Raw genomic sequence first — 18,656 nt, 5'->3', positions numbered from 1 at the left:
AACAGAAGAACCCATTCTAAACTAGATTACGAAGTTGATTTTGTACTCCCCCAAAGTAAGAAAGGGTGCTCGCGCAACGGTTTCGAAGATGTAGAAACAATACTTCATCTTTAGCCGTATGTCTGACTCTTAGATAAGTATAGGATTTTATCAGGAACCAGTTATTTTCTGCGGCAGTAGAATAAGCCAATCATTTCTCCAACAATCTTACCAAAATATTGAATGTAACTCTTCTATTTTGAAATGCAGTTCTAAGGAATTTAACAAAAGGGGGTTTTCTCAAGAAGAAAGGGTTTAATAGTTGACCTAATCAGATTAAACAAACCATAATTCGGTAAGCCGTAACTTTGAGACATTGTAGCCATCTCCATTGAAATTAACAACACCCGTCTCTATTTTCTATGCTAATGTGTTCTTGGGAATTTGCCGAGGTTAAAGTTAATCAATGGCTTTTGAGATTTTTCCGAATAACTGGAATACATCCAAAGGTTCATGCAATTTAATTAAAATGAAATAGTACAACACCTATTATGTTTTGTGATTTTAAGGATTGAACTGTCAACATTCAGCAGTACCACATCTTGGGCCCTATTTGACTCTCATATGGACAGATAATTGCTCAAGGTGGTCGGCATTTTCTGGATCGATAGAATGATCCAATATTTTTCAGAAATCAAACGAGACAAGCCATGAAGCCACTTGATGTAAGGAGCTAAAACATCACTTCAAAGTAAAAAAAACAAACAAACAAACAAACAAACAAAAAACTAGCCAGCGATAAATGTTATATGAATAAATTACAATCCAGAAAAGAGCAATTCTTCATACTTTGTCAGAAACGTCGCTCATGGGATGTGACGACTAAAGGACAAAATAAGGAAAGCGAGTTACGATTGTAGATACGTCTTCCATAGGTGAAATGCTTATCAAGCTTTTTAGAAGAACCTAATTAGGTTAAGTTAAACCCTTATTCAGTAAGCCGTTACATTCAGACAGTACATGTAACGTTGTACACAATTGCACACGGAACCCAACACGTTGTATGCAGTCTACGTCGCAAAGGTGACTCGTACTCATTATTTTTGCGCAACAACGATATTTGTTTCCTCATGCTCCCACCACGTGTGACTTCGCGTTACGGCCGTGATGTCACCCACGTCTCTAACGTGATCGCCCTTTTTGAACGTCTCTCTCTCTCTCTCTCTTCTTTCTATAGTCTTTTTCTTTACAGAAACATCATTTAAATTCATAGGACCAGCTTCATTAGATGAAATTAATGTTTATAGGGGTCTCGCTAGTAGCACTACTCCTCTTTTCTAGTTTAATATATTATCTCTTAGTCTTTCTTCTTTCAAAATATGATGTAAGAATTACAATTATTACTTTATATCATCGTGCATATATGAAAACTGTTAAATCCCCTTTTGTTCATTACTATTTAATGTATGATGTATATAAAATCTAGCCTGGGTGCCCGGCGTTGGCTGGGTGTTTGGGTATGTGTGTTGAGCAAAAAAACAAAACAAAAAAACTGGTAGTAAAAAGCAGGCTCGAACCCGTACCACGAAGGAGGAAAATAACGCGTAAAAAAAAAAAAAAAAATTGACGTCTTTGCTGTTGCATCCATCGCCAAACCGGAGGTGGTGAATGTTTAAATTAGTCTAGTCAATTGAAAAGAGGGGGATGACTTTCGTAAATATCGGCAAAAAAGCGACCCCTCCCTGTAGAAAAGTGCCCAGTTGAGGGTTAAGGAATTAATGTTTTAGCCAATTTTCGATATTTGTCGTCCGAAGGATCGAGCTTCAAAATGATATCGATCTCGTGAAAATCCGTGGCCATTATTGAAAGTTTCAGGCAAACATACATACACACATACATTTAAACAGACAGGTACGATTTATATTATAGAAGATGGCATTAGTGATCTACTCTGTTAATTAAATTATTAAAATTTAATACAGTGAATATCTGAACATCATTAATTTTGAAGAACCTCTACATAGACAACATTTTAGATGTAACCTCTTACAGGTATGTAAATGTAGAGTTTTCCGGACTTCCAATGCGTGAGCAACCACAATATAACTAGCCACGAGAAAAGCAAGGTGTCTAAAGATTAAATGGAAAATTTTTTTGAGGCTTTGACCTTGAGCTTTATTCATAGACATAGATAAAATTGAATGAAATTAAAAAAAAACTCTTCTGTCTATCTTGTATTTTGTTCTATTCATGGCAATCAATGAATTTTAAGATTCTATCACACGACAGAAAAGAAAATTTAAGAAAACTCTAAGGCTCAAGCAGTTTAATAAAATATAAAAACTTTTATATTTCCTTTTATTATCGCCTGTAGTAAGGCTTGAACCTTCAACGTCCAGAAGACTGCCAGTTAGAACTGATTTTGAATCAACGCTATTATCCGTTGTGCCACGGATCCATGCAGATGAATAAATTCGAAGATACATCGCTGCGAATATAAACACATAAAGGTGAGAATAGTAGTTCGCATAACACAAACAGTAAAAATCACCAATCCTAATCTAAAAAAAAAAAAAAATAAATAAAAAAAAATATTCTGAAACCAGAAGAAACCCCAAGAAAGTGATTCGTATGTTGGTTAACCTGTAAATCTGGCCACGTATTTTTCATGGGATACCGAATATTTTCTCACACTTTTTTTTTTTCAAACAGGAAACCGTTTGACATCATGATCCCTTCTGTCATTCAAACACACTGTTTCGATTCGATGATCAAAAATACACTTCGAAAAGTTAGACGAAAACATTATTTAATACGAGGGGGGAGGTTATTCAGTTACGAAGTGACACGGCACCATTTTGTTTATGCTTATTTCCAGTTGCCACAAATCACGTGCTTCGCTGCGTTATAACGCTTGCATCAAATTGGTGTTAATTGTCTCCCCTTACCAGTTCGGGAATTTTTACGGACCTTTCACTCGTGGAAAAAGCATTAGGATTTGTGAGGTCTGAAACTGAGTTGTAGTTGGAACGCCAATCAGGATTGGATTTTATGGCACGAAATAAATCCAGCTTCAGACATTTAGAGCATATGTTGGTCTTCATGGATCCCTTCACCCCAAACGGGCGCCTGTCCACCTACGCACATATTAATCTTTGTAGATGCACGTGGGGAGATTTTTCTATTACCATAAGCAAAGCAGTACCTATATCTATATCTATATCCATTTACATATTTATACCAGTTTGTCTACATCTATCAATTAATGCCATTTGAATCTACATCACTTTTCTTACCCACCTCTCTCTCTCTCTCTCTCCATCTCTCTCTCTCTCTCTCTCATATATATATATATATATATATATATATATATATATATATATATATATATATGAAAATAATGGAAATAGTATTCCGACAAAATAGAGAAAATAAAAAAGGAACAAACCGTATTATGTGTTCACCAACGTTTCGTCTTTATTTCGATTCACCCAGAGGAAGTCTCGAAATAAAGACGAAACGTTGGTGAACACATAATACGGTTTGTTCCTTTTTTATTTTCTATATATATATATATATATGGTAAGGTGTAAAAATATATATGGCAATTAAGCTACACAGAATATTTCGCGTTTCATTCTCGTGAGAATTCGTCAGGCTTATGCCTCACGAGAATGAAACGCGAAATATTCTGTGTGGCTTAATTGCCATATATATTTTTATAACTTACTATCTAGCTCTACCTTTTGTATTGAGCAAAGTTGAAGTAAATACGGAAAATTTACGTATAAAATAATATTTTCATATAATAATTTATGTGATAAAATTAAGTAGTCATATATATATATATATATATATATATATATATATATATATATATATATATATATATATATTGGTATATTTAGATAGCATTTGTTCATTCAAGCAAACATTATTAAATGCAACAGAGACACCTTGTTTTTTATGTTTTCGATTTTCTGTATCGTATAATCTTTTTTACGTCAGAATTGAAAATATTGATAAAGGTGCCATATTTGTCACAAGCGCTTTCGATTCGTCAGCGAATCATCTTCAAGTGTTGAGGAAGTGAAAGTGAGTAGTAGCGAAATATGAAAATTAAAAAGTGAAAAGCAAAATATATATTAAATTTATCGAGTGATGGGAAGTGAAAATATATATAAATGTCGATGAAAAGTTGATTAAAATTTTAGTCGATTAAATATTAGAGTATTAAAATCAGCAAGTTCCTGGGCATATATACGTTTGCGCGCTTCGCTGATATATATATATATATATATATATATATATATATATATATATATACTAGCATGGGTACCCGGCGTTGCCTAGGTTGACATGAAGTTCCGTGTGAAACACACCTAATCATTTTCATCATGGGTAACATGGATACCCTCACAATAATTCACAAAAATAAAAACGGATAAAAACATATAAATTTAATCGCCCCCAGAAAGAAGTATCTGATACCCTCTCCGCCGGATATTTCGGCAGAAGGTATCACTGTCCTAAGAAAACTCACGATTCTGTGAACCTAAGAAAAATAACGTTTATAAACATTAATGCGTGCGTTTATTTTTTATTTTGGTAAATGTGTAGTTTAGCAGCGTAAAATATTTGCCAGACAAAAAATTATCCAAATTATTTATTTTTATATAAAACACATTGTTAGACCCAAAGACTAAAACAAAACCAGAAAAAATTTCATTTTTATACTTTTTTCATCATTTATATTTATTATTCGAGGCCGCTATATTGATTTAAAATTTAGCCTTTCTTAGGTTTGCCAGATTGGCCTTTTTAAGCTCTTTCATGCACTATGTTTTTAGACACCATATTTTTTGTAATAAAAGCACGTAAAAAGGCCAAATTTAGCCTTCCAAAGGCCAATCTGTCAAACTTAAAAAAGTCCAAATTTGAAACGTGTAAGGTGTGCACATTTAGTTTAATAAAAAAAAAAAATGATAAAAAAACATAAAAAAGGATTTAAATGTTTTTTTTTTATTTCAGGCTATGGGTCTAACAGTTTTTTTTATATAAAAATGAATAGTTTTTATAATTCTTTTGTCTGTCAAATAATTTACGCCGCTAAACTACATATTTACCGTTATTTTTTGTAAGAGCACTTTTTTACTGGCTTTTTTTTGTAAATATAAGAAATTTTCGATTTGCCTTTTTTTAAGGGGGGCTTTTTGATTTGCTTTTTATTTGTTTTATGTTTCTAATGGATCCCCCCCCCCCAATTGAATTTGTCATATTTTGGCGTTTGTTTTGTTTATTAAATTGTTAGGTGAAAATAGAGAATTGTCTCATAAAAAATAATTAAATTTATCGTTATTTTATGCTTTCATTGTAATTCCCGCCCCTTTCCACCAGAAAAATTACCGCTTTCTGTATAGTCGTCTAAGGAATAAAATAAAACAAACAAATGAAATCTTTTCAGTTTTTTTCGTAAGTGTTTTTTTTTTAATATTTAAAAAAAAAAACACAATAAAAGCCAAACATTTTTCACGTAATTATTTTTCCAGCTAGAAAATAATGAAATCATCAAATGATTTTATTTGGCGAGCGTTTGTTTTTTATGCATAGCATCTAGGGGCAAATAACTCTAAAGAAGATTTTTAAAAGGTCGCTATTGGAAATAATAATTCCAAATAAATTAAATTAAATATATTATCAGTATAATTGTTTAAAGTTTATTAAATATTTATTTTAAATAGAATACTTAAGACAATTCTCTCGCTAAAAACATTAACTAAAATACCGCTATTTAGTAAAATCGATTTTTCTTAATGTCATATGCAAATGAGATGATCTCTTAATTGTATATTTTTGCAAGAATCATACTATATATAGAAATAAGCGAAAGTTAAAGTAAGACACGTTTTGTATATATTAATAAAATTGTGAACAAAAAACCCCAAACAGACAGGGATACGATTATATATATATATATATATATATATATATATATATATATATATATTATTGATATTCCAATATTTTTCCCGATTCCAATACTATTACCGATGTAGTTCTAAATTCCCGATTCCGATAAAATTCTCGATTCCGCTTTCGATCTTTTTCAAATTTCCGAATATAAAATTGTTTTTTGGCTGTGGAATTTAGATTACAGTAAAACCCATGAAATACGTGCATAGATTTTTGCAAATGTAAAATTTACATATGGGCATGGCCTGGAAATTTTGGTTTTAATTGTAATTAAAAACCATTAAACATTTCATGATGCATTAATATGAACCGCGAAAAATATTAAGTTTTTAATGAAAACAAAGAAATACGAACAATAAAAAAGAATCGTTTTAAGCATCGGAAAATAGACTCACACCTTTCCGATTCCAATAGCCCTAAAATTTCCGATTTTTTCGATTTACGATTCCGATTAGCGCCCAAACACTAATATATATATATATATATATATATATATATATATATATAGCCGCACTGATGAGCTGTGAAACAGCGAAACAGTACTGTATGTGGATGACTATATATATATATATATATTCGGAATAAAAAGGTTTACAAAACTTCTCGTTATATCAGCGAAGTTAAACAACGCTAAGCTCGGCCAATACCTGACGGATGACCATTTGCAAATACCAGGCGCTGTATGTAGGAGAATATCGACTTCCGGCAGCCCTTGCATACCATCTGGACTTCAGCTGTCTTGACCCTATCCTAATCGGGAATCAGGCTGATTGGGACCAGAGAGTGAGGCTGGCTGTGCGCAAGCCAGCTTCATTTTAAAACAAAACTCCCAGCACACGAGTCATTCATCATCCATTTAATTATAAGATGGCGTTCGTCTCACCTTTTGAATATCTTTATTGTCATGGAAATCGTTGAAAACGCCCATTTTTCAATGAAATTAACTGCTTGCCGTTCTAGTTAAGGACCCACCGTGGTGCATCAGGAGGAGGTTTCACTTATATCTCGGCAATGACTTAGTCCACGAAACATTGTACCTTACATTGCACTGTAGAGAAGCTACTGTTGATTTTATAAAATTATTTTATACAATGGCCTGAATTAAAGTTTAAAATGCAAAAGTCAAGTGCCCCTCTCTTATCAAAGAACTCACTGTTAATTATATACTTCGAGATATTCTGCTTGTGCGGAGATAAAACTTTTCAAATACACTTGTGATGCTAGGCTGTTTAAAGGTTTAACTTTGGTCAAAATCATACTGTTCCTTCTTTAATCAGACTTTTTTCGATTATCACTTTACGATATTTATTGGAGGCATTCCCATGAAAAATCTATGTAAGAACATACCTTCACACATAAAGTACATTAGTGTGAAATTTCAAGAAGAAATCGACCCGGCCGATTCGGAGCCGTCCATAGGGAACAAATTCACACACAGAAAAAAAGTGCCTCTTGAAAATACAAACGCTATAGGAAGGAAGGAAACAGTCAGCATGAAGAGAGTTTCACAAGCCTGTAGTTTGTAGCAGTCAAAACTTGCTACAATCACAGGCAGGAGCTGATTCTCGTGGCTCGAGATTTTAAATCCATTTTCTCCCTGACTTGTCCAATTGCAAGCTAGCTCTCAATCACGTGACCGAGTACATAAAAGGCGAAATCGGTAACTTCCTTCTCTTTCTCCCTGGCTTTCGCCGACAGCAAACATTGGCCTGGCTTTTGGCTCCAGGCTTATGTGAGTATCACAAACCAACATGGCCATTGTCAAAACTTGCTTCCATGTGCGTTTCACACATGTACTGTTTCCTACCACGAGGCACTAACCCTTTGTCCCGTCTCTACTATCGGACGCACCCTCCTACAACACGTAAACTCATTAAACAATTTTTTCCCTCTTTCAACAGGCCTAGCCTATATCTAATCTTCGTCTCTACACCAGGAACTCTTTTACTACTACTATAAATACAAGCGCGCACGAACACTGAACTCTCCTACCAACCCGTTTATCTCTGGGACATGCTACTAACGAAGATGACAAATAAAGTTGAAAATGAGACGTCCTTTCGTTGTCTTCATCATTAACTAAAATGGTGATTCAACTAAAAGTTCTTGGAAATAAGCTACTAGAATGTAAAACAGTATTATAATAAATATCCAAACGTTGAATTGATAGAGAGATCACAAGACGAACGAGTCAAATAATCTGGATCAAAGGAAGTAGAGCATGGAACCGACACTTCTGAAGATTACATCCCATAATAGCATTTATAGAAAAGATGAAGACTAGCAATATCACGTCGGTGGAAGATAGATAAGAAAAGAGGATGCAGAGAAAAAAAAAAGGATGGGGTTAATCAATCAAATTAATGTTCATTTCTACATATTATCAAGAACCCTAAAATGGGAAAGAGATTCAGCAGCCCAAATATGAGAATAGTACTCCATACATGGTCTGATAGTTGATTTGTAGAGATGAGGAATAATAGAGAGTACAGACTTTACGAGAAGCAGAAGACCAATATGAACCCCAAGATTTGAATAAAATGAAAGACCGAAAGTTTCAGAGACAATTTTTTCCTCAAGAACTGATCCAATCATGAGAATCTGAGAAAAAGAGCGACACGCTTGTGATTGAAAATCATAGATATTTATAAGTTTTTTGTTTTTTTTACATGGGGGTCGCCACTTATTAAAGCCCGAAGGCCACTCAGGGATAAGGGTTATTGCGTGTACAGTAATCAATGAGATAATATTGTAGTAATCATTAGTATTGGGGGTTTTGATAGAGTGTCTTACTTAAGGGGACGGTTTATCAGGAGTTTGTTTATGTTGAACTTAAAGACGTCCAAGTTGTAGTCAGGTGGGAAACAGGCAAGCGGCAGAGAGTTCCACTGGCGTGCAGTTCTAAGAAAGGAGCTTTGCTCATGGAATCTACGTTTGGATTTAGGCACAGATAAAGAGTGGGGAAAATTATTGACAGTAGTTTCAGCCAGACGAGCACCTGCCATGGAAATAGCGATAAAACAAAGACAGGCTCGCAACGTCTCTTCGGTGGGAGATAGATTGCAGGGAAGAGAAAAGTGCATCCCCCACCAAACCACGAAGTCTATTTTGTACTCTGGCAAGGCAGGTTTATAATGTAATTATCTTTTTTCTTAGTTTAGCCATCATCTGTACTCGTGTATATAAAAGAATAAACAACAACCTCCACATAGAAATTTTGTCTCAATTCCACATTCAATTTTCATAGTTCGCATCACTATAGAAGATTCTTTCCTTAATAAAGTTATTCATCCCCGGGCACACCTAATATATATATATATATATATATATATATATATATATATATATATATATATATATACTAGCGGGGGTACCCGGTGTTTCTAGTGTTGGTCGAGGCGGTGTAGTAAGGAACCCAGAAAAAAGTGGTTGTAGGGGGGGATCAAAACAACAGTAGGCAGTTTAGGTGGAGAGCGGTGTTAAAAAAGTGGTAGTACGCAGGCAGGCTTGAACCCGTAACGCAAAGGAGAAAAAGAAGGTTAAAAAGAACGTAACGTCTTAGCCGATGCCTCTGTGTCAAAACCGGAAGTCGCGAACGTTGAAATTAAGGCTAGTCAATCGAAAGGAGACGTTGACTTGTGAAAATAACAGCGAAAAAAGCGACCCTCTCCTTGTAGAAAACTGGCTAGTTGAGGGTGAAGGAATTAATATTTTGGGCTAAGTTTTCGATATTTGTCGTGCGAAAGATCGAAGTTTAAAACGTTTCTTCAGGTCTTTGCGAGATATACAAACACACACACACACACACACACTTTGCCCTATATATATATATATATATATATATATATATATATATATATATATATATATATATATATATATATATAGACTAGCGGGGATGAAATTAAAATATGTTTAAAAAAATGGTATAGTAGAGAGGTTCTTCGGCGTCACCTGGGTCAAGTAAGGAACCCCCAGGGGGATTAAAAAAATAAATTGGTAGTAGCGGAGAGGGGGGGAGAAAAACAGTAAGCAGTTTGAGTGGAGAGAGAGAGAGAGAGAGAGAGAGAGAGAAAAAAGAGGTAGTAGGCAGGTAGGCTCGAGCCCGTAACGCAGAGGAAAAATAGCAAAAATACGTGACGTCTTTGCCAATGTCTCCATCGTCCGACCGGAAGTTCAAAGCTTTGAGATTTAGCGAAGTCTATCCAACCGATACGATGACTTGCAAAAATGGCGACGCCAAAAAAACTGACCCCTTCTTGTAGAAAACTGCCCAGTTTAGGGTGAAGGAATTAATGTTTTGGGCAATTTTTTTCGATAGTTGTCACCCGAAGGGTCGAGCTTTTAATGGATACCGATCTCTTGAGGATCTGTCGCCTCTGTCAAAAAGTTTTTACGAGAAATACAAACACAGACACATACACACACATTTTTCTTTTATATATTAGATAAGAGCGACTAACGTGGGAATTCCGCAATTGTATATTTTATTTGTTATATATTGCTGCCATGCTTAAGATTCCCATACTATTGATATCCAGCGCGAACGCAGAAGTCACAATCTTATAGTAATATTTTCTTTCAAACTGAAACATCCCTATCTAAGTACTTTACTTTTCGAATATATCCGTTAATAAGGGTTTATCTCCTTATAAAGGTTTGTGACATTTTTATCTTATGGACATCTGACGTGAACGCAGATTCCAGCATAATATTCCACCATCTTTCAATAGAATAGAAATTACACTTTAATTCTAGCTCTAGGACCGAGAATAAGGGAGGTGGTGCTGCTTTAGTGATTACACGACACGGGCTGACAACTTAGGTGTAGCAGGTGTGAATCCAGTGATCACCACTTATCAAGGCCCGGAAGCCACTCAAGGATAAGGGTTATTGCAAGTACATTACGTAATTATGTACGTATTATTGTATAGATATCATAGGATGAAGCTAAAATAAGATACGAAATAGTTTCATATTAAAGAGAAGGTAAACGAAAATCCTGGAAACTTTCTTACCGCAGAAATTGCGTGAGGTAATTCCGGCTGCACTCGGACCATCGGAATTTTCCACGCCGTCCTGTGATCGTCGGTGACATTATTGTACCCGTTCCTGTAGTGCACTTGTTCCGGTCTCCATCGTGGATCATACCAAAACTGAAATTAGAAAGCGACAGATTATAAGGATAATCTTAAATAAAAAAAAATAAATAAAAAATCACACCTCGTGCACTGCTTTATGAAAAACGTTTAAACAAATGACGTCATAACACCGGATATTACATCACACGTTCACAGTCTAACTTGTTTTCTTACTTCGCTTACCAGCTCCATCTCTATGCAGAAAACACACAACACAAGCATATATATTGTTTTTCAGTTAAAGTTATTTTCATAATTTAATAGCTATTTCTTCAGTTGTGTAAGGAATTTGTTGTAATAATCTCTATTTTCGCAAAGGAGACAGACTATAATAAATGTTTAATTGCTTCAAAAAACATCCATTATGTAAATGTTTTCAATATATAAAAGACGTTTAATAAGTAAATACCTTGACTCACTTCTAATTATCTGATCTCGCTCACATTTTGTAAGTGCAATGCTTTATATCTCTATGGGTTATGTGACAAATAACCCCTTTGAAATTATTGCGGTTTCTGATTTAAACGTATTTGAACTGAATCAGATATTCACTAGAGTCTATCGAGTATCGCACAGTGATCCAGTTTCTGTATTTGAAAGAACGCATACCACAGGAGACTTATGATAAGATACAAGAAACCTATGGTTATGATGCCCCATTATATGCTCTTGTAAAATATTTGCGTCGTGAATTCTAACATCGTCGCAAATCCGTGGAAACAGCTCCCAAAACTAGTCGCGCCCTTTTGCCTTTGCTGAAGTATTTGTCAGTCAAGTTTAGGCTGCCATTTTTAAAGATGGACGAGTGACAATACGATAAATAGCCCAAGAGGTTAAGTTTAGTACAGAGTGTGTGGAAACTATTATTAATGATCATTGGTATAGGTATAAGGTGTCTGTCAAATGGATTCCAAGGTTGCTGCTACCTCTTCAGAAGCATTGAGTATTTGAAGATGAATTTGGAAATATGCCAAGAAGATGAGCCAAAGTGTTTCAAAAGACTGATTAAGCAGAATGAAACTTGGGTCTAAGAATTCATATCCTCGGTCCCCAAAATCAACAGAGATTAGAGCATTCCTGTAATGACCTTGCCCCTGTAGTTCTAGTTCTGTGCAGTTCTAGAAGGCCTACTTTCCCAGGCTTTGCTTTCTCTCTCTGAGAAGGAGTTAGTTTATTGTTAATCAACTGAGGCGCCCTGCCGTGAAAGCCGACGAGGATGCAGAGGCATCTTTTACAGAGTACTGACCCTAGTGTCACAGTTCTAGAGGTGAGAGAGAACTAAACACTAGGTCACTATGATCCAGAGACCAAAATACAGTCAAAGAAGTAAAAGCACTTTGAAGGAAACACTCTGCTGGCAAAGTCATATTCATAGCTTTTAGAGACCAAGGCAGAGTAATGATTACAGATTTCCTGGCAAAAGGTACGACAATCACAGAAGCTTATTATGTTTCGCTTATGAGGAAATTAAGAGAAGCTGTCAAAATGAAGAGGTGGAGCAATATCAGCAAAGGTATATTTCTCTTGCAAAACCACGCCCTGGTCTACAACGAACATGTCGCCAGATTAGAGGCATGGGCGTGTGGCTATGAAATTCTCCCCCATTCACCTACTCCTTTGATCTTACACCCTCTGATTTTCTCAGTTTCGAAACGAAAGCATTTCCCGGACGATGCTTTTCTTTTAGATTTTAGAAATGAAGCCATTTCCCGGACGATGCGTTTTTTTTTTTTTTTTAGATTTTAGAAACGAAAGCATTTCCCAGACGATGCATCCTTGATTTCCGAAATCAAGTCGTTGTTGGAGGATAAACAAAATCTACGATTTTCAGGGTTGCATTAAACAATAGGAGAAATATATATATATATATATATATATATATATATATATCGATGGTTTCTATGCAGAGAAATACTGATAACTGTACTCTACTGCCAGGAGAAGTGAGTCAGGGGCATTACTTATTGAACACTCTTCATATAAAATACAATATGTAATTGTTTTAGTTGTTTCAAAACGAATCATTTTTTTAAACAATGAACAAGCTCAACAACATATTGCGTCTTTATCACAATTAAACCGGCTACAACCGTTTTAAATATATAATGGTTTAGTTCTATTTAAAGATAATGCAAATATAAGAAGTTTATGATACTTAAGACGGATCATCGATCGATTTACAAAACTGGGCTAATCTCTTTTTTCTGGCCGATTATAAAGAATGTTTGAAATAAATAGTAGGTTTCAATGCGTTTGTAAATCATATAGATAAAAATCAGTTTTGAATTGATGGACCATTAATATTTCAGAAAAGATCGATCGTGTTCAACATAAATATAAGTAAAATATGTTTTAGAAGTTGGTTTAAAGTTTATTATTTCTTGACCAATTTAACAGCTTCTCTCTCTCTCTCTCTCTCTCTCTCTCTCTAGATAGTTTTAAAACTAACAAAAACAATAGAAAATAAAAAATAAATTAAATAAACATGAATATACATAAAGATTACACATATATGTATGCATATATATATATATATATATGTATATATATGTACATATATGTATGTACACATATGTATATTTATATATAAACTAACACACAAAAAAGAAAAGAAAATGTATGCCTTAAACCACTAACCTAGTTTTAAAACAGATCCTTTGTTCGATAAAATGCATGCCCATTAGCTGATGGGAAGGAGCGCGGTGGATACTAGAAAGCTGATTGGCTAACTAAACCCTCAATAGAAGAGGACCATATAAAAACGATAAACAACCACAGAATTCGCGCATAAGCCTGAGGAATCCTAGGGTGGATGAAACGCCGAATATTCAGTGTAGCTTAATCGCCATATATATTTTATAAATTACTAACTAGCTCTACCTACGTATTGAGCACTTTTGAACTAAATACTTAAAGTTTACGCATAAATCTCTACTTTCGTATATTATTTTATGTGAGTAAATGAAGTAGTTATATATATATATATATATATATATATATATATATATATATATATATATATACAGGATTGTTAGTAAATATGTTCTTTATGTTCTTTCCTATTTATTACACTTAGCCAGTAAACGGTATAATTATGCAGCATGAACTTACTGTGTAAAAAAGGTTTTAACCTCGAAATATTATATGTTTCGAAAAGGGACATATTTAGAGTAGCAGCTGAGAAGTCTTGACTACAGTAATCGAGTAATACCATCTAGTAAGTCGCCTTAATAATTCGTAACCGTAATAAGTAATGGCTTTCGGTGTGTCTTTCGACGTATCACCTGAACTACTATACAAGTACTTCAGCCAATCAGATTCTTGTGTGGAGGAACCCGGATGTATTCCTAATTATTACATCATATCAGAAAAAGAATTAATTAAAAAAAAAAGGAGTAAGTAGAAAATAGAAGAGAATTATAATAATCTATATTGTCTCTATATCCCGATTATCATCTAGTCTCTTACCCAGACAATGTTTTCTAGTTTTCCGGTGCCCATAACTTTACATCGTACTACCACAACCTTCTGAATTTCAAATTTATACAATACGTCGAACATTTTAAGCAAACTTCAATATGTTTCTAGAAAATAATAAGATTTTTGAAAGAAGAAATCTTCACGTTGTGGTGAGAAGGATTACTTTTTTATACGCATGACTGCCTTTCGCATGACACGCGTTTCGTTTGACGTTGGCCAATTGCTCGGATGCGCGCAAGTACATCTTTTCTCATTCATCGGCAAAGCCGTGGGTCCCCACACAGAAGGAAATCCTTTTGAGATCTACATCTTTTTCACGCCTCAATAAAAGCAATTAGCTACGAAAGATTTATGTTTCTTTCCCTGCTGTATTTTAAGTACATTTGCGGGGGGGGGGGGAAATGTAAATAAAAAAAAATATTTAAGAAAACGAAAAGAATAAATGTGATATATTTTACTTTCTTATTAAAAGCTATGTGGAATACTCGCCACCTGACAGGTTCACGATAATGAGACTCTTTCTCTCTCTCTCTTTCTCTCTCTCTCTCCCTCGCTCTCTCATACACACACACATCTATACACATGGAGGTGAGGGTGGCTCAGTGGTTAACGATGCTGACTGACAACCTATGTGTGCCAAGTTCAAATTCAGTCCGTTCCATATTCACAGTAATGTTGGCAACTTTCATGTAGTCCCTACCGAAAGATATCGGAGAAACGAATGCCAACAAAATCATCACCAACAACAATAATTTACACATGCACGCGCGTACACATCTATATAAACTAGTGATGGGACGATTCTAATATCTTTCCCGATTCCGATACAATTACCGATTTCGTACTAAATTCCTGATACAATTACCGATTTCGATTCTTTTTAAATCTCTAAGTATTTTATTATAAAATTATGATTTTGTCCCGATTACTGTAAGAAAACATCTTAAATGTGGATGTATTTTCTCAAACGTAAAAACATTTGTGAAGGAAGTGATCTAGAGATTTTAGTTTGAATCAATAAATATTTAGTATTTTATTATTACTACAAGCAGTGAAAGATGTCTTAAAAAAAATCAAATAAAATAGATAATTAAAGGAATCGGATTTGGAATCGGAAAATAGGCGCAAATTTTTCCGATTCCGATACCGATTCCGATACTCCAAAAAGCGCCAATTTTTTCCTATTCCCGATTCCCGATTCCGATTAATCATCCCAACACTAATATATAAACGCAATATGAAGATTTAGTATGTTCGTCTGAAATTGAAACTTTCTTATTAATCCTATTATTTTTTTTTACCAAGAAGTCACCACTTATCAAGGCCCAGAGGCCACTCGAGGATAAAGGTTAATGCGTGTACGGTAGACAATGTGACAGTGTCGTAGCTATCGTTAGTAGCGGGAATTTAGTAAATTGGATTACTTAAGAGGACGGTTTATCAAGAACTTGTTTACATTGAATTTGAAGACGACCATATTGTAGTCTGCTAGAAAGCGTGTAAACGGAAGAGAGTTCCAGAGGCGTGCAATTCTAAAAAAGAAGCTTTGTTCATGGAATCCACGTTTAGGTTTAGGCACAGTTAAAAATTGGGGGAAATTATTGATAGTGGTTTCAATTAGACGAGTGTTTTTCGTGGAAGTTTTGTAAAGAGGAGCATAGATTGGAGCTCAGACGAGCACTTGTCATGAAAATAACGATAGAGCAGAGACAGACTTGCAACGTCTCTTTTGTGGAAAAGAGGTTGTAGCGTAGACAAAACGGCATCCTTTACTAGGTTACGAAATCTATTATGGACTCTGTTAAGGCAGGATAAGATCCTCTAGCAACCCCTGCCCAAATGTGGCAACATTATTCCATCTATTAATATTGTATTATAGTACTATCTCTTAATACTCATTTCAGTTTAGTATATACTATTTAAGACTATATATGCATATACATAAATTTTATTTTTAAATATTATTTTACGTACATAATACTTACTAATCTATATATATATATATATATATATATATATATATATATATATATATATATATATATATATATATATATATATATATACTAGCATTTCAGCCCGACGTTGCCCGGGTCTTTGGAGGTGTATGTTGAGCAAAAAAAAAAAAAAAAAAAAGCGGTCAATTTTTTTAACTTTGACCCCTTAGCATTTTTTGGTTTGGGGCTCAAATCAAGTTATTAATTTAGATCCATGTCCAAGAAATCTATATCTAAAATTTCAAGTGTTTGGACTCAAATTGGCGGAGGAGTTTGGTAGAAGGTCAAATCGTTGCATTTTGACCCCTTAACAGTCAAATTTATGGGTGAAAACGGATTACAAAGATTTTCCCAAATCTTAGTACCCTGTATATCAAATTTGGAGTCTGTAGACTGAAAATTGACAGAGTTATTGCGTAGGGAAATGTACACACACACACACACATACAGGCAGACACTTTTACATTTATGGATATACTAGCATTTAAGCCCGGCGTTGCTCGAGTGTTTGGAGGTGTATGCTGAGCAAAAAAAAAAAAAAAAAAAAGGGTTAATTTTTTAAACTTTGACCCCTATTATGACTCCTTAACATTTATTGTTTTGGGCTCAAATTGAGTTATTAAGTTAGGTCCATGTCCAAGGAACCTATATCTAAAACTTCAAGTGTTTAGATCCAAACTTGTCGGAGGAGTTTGGTAGAGTTCTCAAAAGTAAAATTGTTGAACTTTGACCCCTTAACAGCCGAATTTCTGGCCGAAAACCGATCACAAAGATTTTCCCAAATCTCAGTACCCTGTATATCAAATTTCGTGTCTGTAGACCAAGAATTCTCAGAGTTATTGCGTATGGAAGTGTACACACACACACACACACACACACACACACACAGAGGCGCTTTCACTTTTATAGATATATAGACTAGCATTTAAGCCCGGCGTTGCCCGGGTGTTTGGAGGTGAATGTTGAGCAAAAAAAAAAAAAAAAAAAAAAAACGGTCAATTTTTTTAAACTTTGACCCCTATTATGACCCCTTAACATTTATTGTTTTGGGCTCAAATCGAGTTATTAAGTTAGATCCATGTCCAAGGAACCTATATCTAAAATTTCAAGTGTTTAGACCCAAACTTGTCGGAGGAGTTTGGTAGAGTTCTCAAAGGTCAAATCGTTGAACTTTGACCCCTTAACAGCCGAATTTCTGGCCGAAAACCGATCACAAAGATTTTCCCAAATCTCAGTACCCTGTATATCAAATTTTGAGTCTGTAGAGTAAAAAGAGTTATTGCGTAGGAAAATGTACACAGACACACAGACAGACATACACGTTCACTTTTATAGATATATATATACTAGCAGGGGTGCCCGGCGTTGCTCGGGTGTTTGGAGGTGTATGCTGTGCAAAAAAAGCAAAAAAACAAAAAAATGGTTAATTTTTTAAAACTTTGACCCCTATTATGACCCCTTAAAATTTATAGTTTCGGGCTCAAATCACTTTATTAAGTTAGAACCAGGTTCAAGGAACCTATATCTAAAATTTCAAGTGTCTAGACCCAAAATTGTCGGAGGAGTTTGGTAGAGTTCTTAAAGGTCAAATCGTTGAAATTTGACCCCTTAACAGCCAAATTTCTGGCTGACACCCGTCACATCGATTTTCCCAAATCTCAGTACCCGGTATATCAAATTTCGAGTCTATAGACTAAAAATTGACAGAGTTATTGCGTAGGGAAATGTACACAGACAGACACACAGACAGACAGACTGACAGACACGTTCACTTTTATAGATATATAGATATAGATATATATATATATATATAGATAGATAGATATATCTGTCCATCTGTGTGTGTGTGTGTGTATGTATATTTCCCTACCAAATAACTCTGTCCATTTTACGTCCAGAGACTACAGAGCATTGAGATTTGGGAAAATCTTTTTAATCGGTTTTTGGTCAAAAATTTGGCTGTCAAGACGTCAAAGTTAAACGATTTGACCTTTGAGAACTTTGAAATTTTAAATGTAGGTTACTTGGACATGGGTAAAACTTTGTATTTTTATTTGAGACCAAAATAATAAATGTTACGGGATCA

The 18,656-nt window shown here is 34.6% G+C and overlaps 1 protein-coding gene across 1 annotated transcript in view; it reads right to left on the bottom strand.

Moving 5' to 3' along the window:
• Window positions 1–18,656, bottom strand: part of LOC145254844 (A disintegrin and metalloproteinase with thrombospondin motifs 18-like) — a 675,825-nt gene that overhangs the window by 156,054 nt on the left and 501,115 nt on the right. Inside the window, exon 9 of the mRNA XM_080113681.1 lies at window positions 10,971–11,108. Within this exon, the coding sequence (XP_079969807.1) occupies window positions 10,971–11,108 (138 nt within the window). The remainder of the gene's footprint in view (window positions 1–10,970; window positions 11,109–18,656) is intronic.

Source organism: Euprymna scolopes, chromosome 30, assembly GCF_053919585.1.
Source record: "Euprymna scolopes isolate OS-2025 chromosome 30, ASM5391958v1, whole genome shotgun sequence".
NCBI classification, from domain to species: domain Eukaryota; kingdom Metazoa; phylum Mollusca; class Cephalopoda; order Sepiida; family Sepiolidae; genus Euprymna; species Euprymna scolopes.
Note: the sequence above shows the minus strand (reverse complement) of the source record. Positions and strands in the feature narration are given on the sequence as shown.